At 42.9% G+C, this 6,627-nt stretch overlaps 1 protein-coding gene across 1 annotated transcript; it reads left to right on the top strand.

Moving 5' to 3' along the window:
* The first annotated feature begins 1,178 nt into the window (after nt 1–1,178).
* On the top strand, nt 1,179–6,385 carry LOC124703601. The gene is made up of 5 exons (XM_047235824.1): nt 1,179–1,430; nt 4,254–4,410; nt 5,412–5,638; nt 5,735–5,908; nt 5,999–6,385. Exons 1-5 carry the CDS (start codon nt 1,221–1,223, stop codon nt 6,083–6,085), a joined length of 855 nt encoding a protein of 284 aa, XP_047091780.1. The 5' UTR covers nt 1,179–1,220; the 3' UTR covers nt 6,086–6,385.
* Nucleotides 6,386–6,627: the final 242 nt, after the last annotated feature.

Here is a 6,627-nt window from a genome sequence, read left to right as displayed (position 1 = left end):
ATCTCTGATTCAAGCTTGATGAAATGGGCCGCCTGGCTATCACATATCACAAGAGGATCTCAATTAGACTAATCTGATGCCATCCGTGCGCTTCAGAGGCGGAGCAGAGCTGATTGACCGGCGGATGGATCTGGGAAGAAGGTGATTTTTAGGTGGATGGTGAAAATGAGAAAAAGGATTGCTCCGATGCTTTGCTGCTACTACTTGGGCTTGAAAAGATTTCAATCAAAGAAAAACATGAACAGGAAAATTGGATCCAAATCATAAACAAAGAAAAGGATCCAAGATCCTTGACGAAATTTCCGATCCAATTTCAGAATTAAGAGATCTGGGCTCTCCACGCTCGACGGTTGGAGGCTAGGCACCACCGCATCCCTTCGCTTATCGGGCGACTATAGCTGAGTGGACGGTTTGTGGTGGCCAGGCACCAGCGAATCCACTGCTCGTCTCCACGACAGGAAGGGAGGGAGGGTTAGATCGCCCCACGCACAGGCCGCGCGCGGGGTGCCGTTGAGGGCTAGCAGGGGAGGGGAATGACCAGCAGGGTAGGTAGGATGGTGAGTGGCGGAAGGACGCCGATGCGCGCACAGCGTCGACGGGAGGTCAGCCGGGAGCGGCGCCGAGGTGTAGCGGACACTCATGCAACGGAGCTGCGTCACCAGCTGTGCGCTCGCGGGGAGGTTGGGGAATCGGAACAGAACGCCCGAACCGGTACGCTGGCCATTGTGCAGTAATATGCGATTTGGTGGGAGGGCAGAACCGTCCAAAAAAAAGCGTTGACGAAACTTTTTGGCAGAAACCTTAGCTCCTTTATTATTAGGTATAGATATCATAGACGTTCATATCACTTTCTATATTCTTGATGAAACTTACAAAATTTGAGTTCAACAAAAAAAAAAAAAAATTAGCAGGAGGGAGCAACAGTAAATATGGGACACGAGACCCGAGACAGGTTAATCAAACCAAACCATCCAGACCGAACCACCGAACCAAACAATTTTGCAACCCCGTCTGGCCGTCTCCACCAAGAACCAGCCAACAGCGCACGCCTCTCAGCCCAGACCGGAGCCCCGTTCCGCCGTGGATCGCTGGAGGAGAGGGGCGCCGGCCGGACCCCGACGGGCCAGATGGTGGGCGACCCCCGCGGAGGGGGCGAGTAGAACGGCTGCGAGCGGCGGCGGACGGATCGGCGGCGCCGCGAGGCGGCGGGGCGGGCCACCATGTCTGCCGTAGTGTGCGGCAAGAGGTCCTCCATCTTCGCCGACGAGCTTATCCCTTCCTCTCCCTCTTCCTCTTCCCCTCCCCACCACCACTCCTCCAAGCGGGCCCGCTGCTCCCCGACCCGCGCCTTCGACGACGCCGCCGCGGCCCACCGCCGGGAGGCGCTCTTCCAGCACCTTTGCTCCCTCTTCCCTCACATGGATCCCCAGGTCCGTATCCCTGATCTGATTGTTCATTTTAGATGGTAAAAGCGCGATTTATCCTGTAGGATAGGAGTTGTCGTTTGGACGCACTAGGGTGGTTCCTTTATTGTGAATTTTGTGATCTGCGGTTGGATTGTGTTGTGCCCTGGAACTGTGAATGAAGTAGGGCTAGCCATGCTCCACTTGTTGGTGAATCTAAGTGTTGTTGTGGCAAGAGATTGGTGTTTGGGCACGTGGATGTGAAAAGCCTCTTTTCCTTCAGTAGATTTGCAATTTTGCATTTCTTTTCTTCTAGTTCTCCAGCATATAATTATGGTGTTTGGATGCTGAAACCTGGTCCCTTTGTTGTGAAGTTACCGTGTTCCTTGCTTAACTTGACTAGAAGCGTTTCAAGCATTGTGAGGTTAGGTTATTGCTACTCAAGTGCTCTTCTGATAAGAATTTATCCGAAATAGAGCAAAGCTTTGATGAAATACTACCTAGCTTTATTTGTTCATGAATCAACCAAAGGATAGTAATTTGGATCATAGTTATGGTGTGCACTTAAAAAACCATATCGAAACCTCGATCCCGATGGAGTTATCTGGTCTGCAATTCGATCACAATCTTATCTTCTAAGGTTCTGACGAGAAATCAGCTGCTAGTGTTGAGCGAGATTTGTTTTGTAGGAGTTGGAGTTTGGACGCACCAAGGTGACTTCTTTTCAGTGATTTTTGTGCTCTCTGGTTGCATTCTGTTTTTGCCTACCTGGAATTGTGAATGAAATAGAGGTAAGCGTGCCTTCATAGATTTGTGGTTTTGCACTATTGTAGTGCGAGATTGGTGCCTGGCTGTGAAAAGCCTCTTTGTCCTGGTAGATTTGTGATTTTCACCTTTTTCCAGTAATCTTATGAATTTCCCTATGCTGTGGTGTTTGGATACTGAAACCTGGCCTTTTTATTGTAAAGCTGCGGCATGCTTTTTGAAACTTGATGCAGAAGCGTTTGAAGCATCTGCGCGTTTAGGCTATTTCTGCTCGAGTGGAGTTTGATGTCCCGCCAAAAAAATGCCGTTTTGATTGGACGAGTAATTTTTCAGACATGAAGCAAAGCTTTGATATCACTAAACTTTTTGCTCATGCCGCAAAGGATAATAGTTGGGATCAACTTAAACCAATATCAAGCCTCAATTTCGTTCGAGCGATTTGGTTGGCACTTGGATCAGTCTTATTCCCTAAGGTTGGGATGAGGAACCCACTGCTAGTGAGCAAAGAAAACTAAGTAAGAGGATAAAAAAAACCGAGAGAGGGTCGCCTCGTGTCAGATCTGCTGTCACGTCATGCAATCGTTGCCATCGCTTTCACATCACGATGAATCCTGTTGCTGTCAGAGTCACATCTTGGTCGGGATCTGCTGCGGTGGCAGGGTGGGTGGGAGTTGAATTGGTGGTGGCAGCGTCTCATGGCAACGGGGTTGAGTAAGGGCTGGGAAGGGTAGTGGTGGGTCACAACTGCCCAGAACGCAAATTATAACGTGTTTATGTATAGCGGTCAATCTTCTACATCTGTTAATTTTCCACTTAGATACCTACATTTGTTGCTGCAGTCGTGATGATTTGCAAATATTAGCTTCCTGAGCCACATCTCTGATTAGTGACCCAAAGAGGTCAACCCTAAAGAGCCTTACTTTTTTTAAAGTGGTGAATGTCAAACTCCAGACCTGGATCGTGGATCTGTCAGACTGCGAGTCATATAACTTGGTTTGGATAGCTATCAACCAATCTAAGGATAGTCGCCGCTATTGTCAATTAGAAAATGTCCATTTCAGGCTGCATTGTGTGACAATATTTTGCCTACCTTTGTCTAGTTTACATCTTGCTAGGGTTTTCCACCAAGAAATCTGATGTTCTGAGCATTTTCTCAGTACCTCGGATATCCTGCCTTTGTGTATTACATAACATTACACTTCAGGGCAATATTAAATGTCATTATTTTCTGCGGATATACAATCTTTACTGCATTATTCCGGTAAATAGACTTTCAGTTATTGTTTACATGTATATGATGTTTACTGGAAACTGTCATTCCATTATTGTATTTTACTGAAATAACTTATTTCCCTCAGTTCCAGTGAATAAGGCTTATATCTTTTTTGAAAAGTCAAACTTACTAAACTGTGACAAAACTTTTAGAAAAAACTACCAACAACTATAATATTATATAAATATATTTCATGATGTATCTGATGGTATTAATTTTGTATTTTATATTTCATGATGTATCTTTCTCCTTGTTCTGGTCTCGTTTTTATGTTGGGTTTCATATCTAGCCTACCCCAACTTGCTTGGGAAAAAGGCTTTGATGTTGTTGTTGTTGTTGTTGTAACTTATTTATCTCACTCTAATTTAGATGTTTATCTTTTACCTTCATACCAACTATAAAGTTACAGAAAGGTTAGCTGTTTGGTAATTGGTTGCCTGTCCTATTTAGCATGGCAAGCTTTTGTAAGGGATGTGTACATATTTGTGCCTGGCAACAGTTGACAATAGTTTTCATTAATTTTCAATTTTGATGTAGCCTATATATAAAATGCGATTTTGTTATCAATCCATTCTATTCATCTACATCTGCTGTCATGTTTCCATTGTGCCAAATGCATTTTCCTGGTTAGTATTGTTTTTTCTATGTTAAGTTGGGTATCTTGTATTGGAACTTATGGTTTTAAGTTTAGACTGGTCATGGTTGGATTATTTTTGTCATCTGCAATTAGGCTTATCGTATTAGTGGTTAAATAGTGAATTCTTGTTGCAGTGATAATGATATTGATATTACTGTCTTCAAAATGATTCCAGTTGCTCGAAAGAGCCCTTGAAGCATCTGGAGATGATTTGGATTCTGCAATAAGGAGTTTGAATGACCTACGCCTGGAGTCAGCTGAGGCTATTTTGTCAGCAGCTGTTTGTGAATCAGAGAATGGCCTGTCAACAGCACTTAAGTTATCAGCTGAAGGTATTGCTGATTGAATTTACATCAGAAACAGTTGCATGCTAAATATTCAAGCAACATTCATCACATTTAGCTGGTTTGTTTATTGATGAAAACTTGTTCGATGAACGAAACCATGTGCTTTGTTGTTCTGCTTGATGTTTTGCGACACTGGTAGTCAGCCTTATCAAATCGGCATCTTTTCCCGAATTTCTTATTATATTATCATATTATGCATGCACCTGTCATCTATTTATATCCCATGCAAAAGACATATTTTAATTTTGTTTTGCTATGTTCATCATGCACATTGTGGTGTTCTTTCCACGCCTTCCAAAACCGGACTGGAGATCCGACCACCTGGTTCGGTCTGTTTTTTTTATTACTTTGGATTATTTGGGCAGAAAAAAAAAGAACTGGGGAAAACACCCATCTTAAATGCTGCGCTGCTGTTGATTCGAACAGGGTAACTAAGTCCTTCCCAGTACAGGAACTAGCCACAAGTCTCCTGTACATTCTGTTCTAAAACAAGCATAATACATTAGGTGGCTCAAACTTGAACTGTGGATCAACTGGTGAAACTGGTAGTCTGACCATTGAACCAAGCAGATTGAGCTGTGATTGTGAGTGATGTCAGGCTTAAATTCTTATCATGTTGTTAGCAACTATACAACCTATGTTGTTATTTGAAATAGACTACATTGCCTTACTTTATAGTTTGTACATACTACAAAATCTATGCCACTACATTTTCAGTTGGTATTTTAGCAGTGTCAGATCTACAAACAAGCGGTGATGTCAATCAACATCACAAGTGTAAAACACTATTTAAATTGTTTCTAATCATAAAAAAAAGTACTAGTTATGCTTTTATTACTTCCACAGTGTCTATAGGTTGACAGCCAACCTATATTGCTATGTCTTTATGAATCGTATACCCCTTTTATTACTCAAAATTCTAAATGAAGAAATTGCGCAACAGCTGCGTTTTTTTTACTAACTGTATAATTTACAATCTTGGACAGGTGTTGTTAGTAATGGCCATTTGAATGTTATTAGTGGGAATCCATCCGTGACGGATAATTTTCAGCCAAATCACCATAGCTCTGAATGGGTTGAGCTATTTGTCAGAGAGATGACAAGCGCCTCTGACATAAATGATGCACGGGCTCGTGCATCAAGAGCTTTGGAGGTACTTGAGAAGTCCATCATGGAGCGAACAGGAGCTGAGGCAGTGCAGAACTTGCACAAGGTACTAGAACACATTGATCTGAACTTCACAATTTACCTCTAGGTCTTACAATTCTCCATTGGCAAGCTAAATAGTTATGTTTTCGCTTGCCCATAGGAAAATGCGATGCTGAAGGAGCAGCTAGCTATAGTTCTGCGAGAGAATGCTGTTCTGAAGCGGGGAGTTGCGATCCAACACGAGCGCCAAAAAGAGTACGATGATAAGACACAGGAGGTTCATAACTTGAAGCAACTGGTTTTGCAGTATCAGGAGCAAGTAAAAACTCTCGAGGTATATAGTCCGGGCCTTGCTTCTTTGACTCTTATCTATTTTACATTAAAATGTTCTTATTGATCTCTTGGGTACCCTGTGACATTGCAGATCAATAATTATGCACTTAGAGTGCATCTACAGCAGGCTCAGCAGAATAGTTCGATTCCTGGGCGTTTCCACCCTGATGTCTGCTAATACAGCTTGCGGAATCACTCTCATGCTAGAATTATCCCTAAGTATCTGACGGCGAGAGGGATGCAACTACTGGTGCATATACACTGCATTGCCATTAAGAACCACAACTTGACATTAAAATAAGTAGTCCCATGCTCCAGGAAAGCTCAGAAGAAATAGTATGTTGAGGTGGAAGGTGCTACGGTGCCTATGTACACTTTGTAACAGAGGTTTTGTGTGTGACATGAAGTTGGAGGATAATGGGTTGCTATCAGATGTAATATAAATGATCAATGAAAAAGATATATATTTCTTTTCCTATGACATTTTGGAAAGATGTGATTGTCGTCCTTCTTTCGAAAGATGTTTGTATCCAAAGACTTTGAACAGTGATATGTTTGGATTCCTTGAGTGCCTGCTAGATACGGAAGCCGGCTTCAGGTGTGTTCCTGTTTCATCCGGTGTAGGTGAACTACTTTTGTTTACAGAAATTTCTAAAGTAAGAAAAGGTGTGAATACTGAATGAAGTGAAAGAAATTCATTGCAACTTGAATTCTGGGTGG

Source organism: Lolium rigidum, chromosome 3, assembly GCF_022539505.1.
Source record: "Lolium rigidum isolate FL_2022 chromosome 3, APGP_CSIRO_Lrig_0.1, whole genome shotgun sequence".
Classification (NCBI taxonomy): domain Eukaryota; kingdom Viridiplantae; phylum Streptophyta; class Magnoliopsida; order Poales; family Poaceae; genus Lolium; species Lolium rigidum.
This window is presented reverse-complemented; position numbering and strand designations above follow the sequence as displayed.

Excerpts from the sequence above, each read along its gene's own strand:
- LOC124703601 (XM_047235824.1), top strand. The coding sequence starts at position 1,221 with ATGTCTGCCGTAGTGTGCGGCAAGAGGTCCTCCATCTTCGCCGACGAG. Across the intron at positions 5,639-5,734 it reads CAGTGCAGAACTTGCACAAG|GAAAATGCGATGCTGAAGGA; the intron begins GTACTAGAACAC and ends GCTTGCCCATAG. Across the intron at positions 5,909-5,998 it reads AGCAAGTAAAAACTCTCGAG|ATCAATAATTATGCACTTAG; the intron begins GTATATAGTCCG and ends GTGACATTGCAG.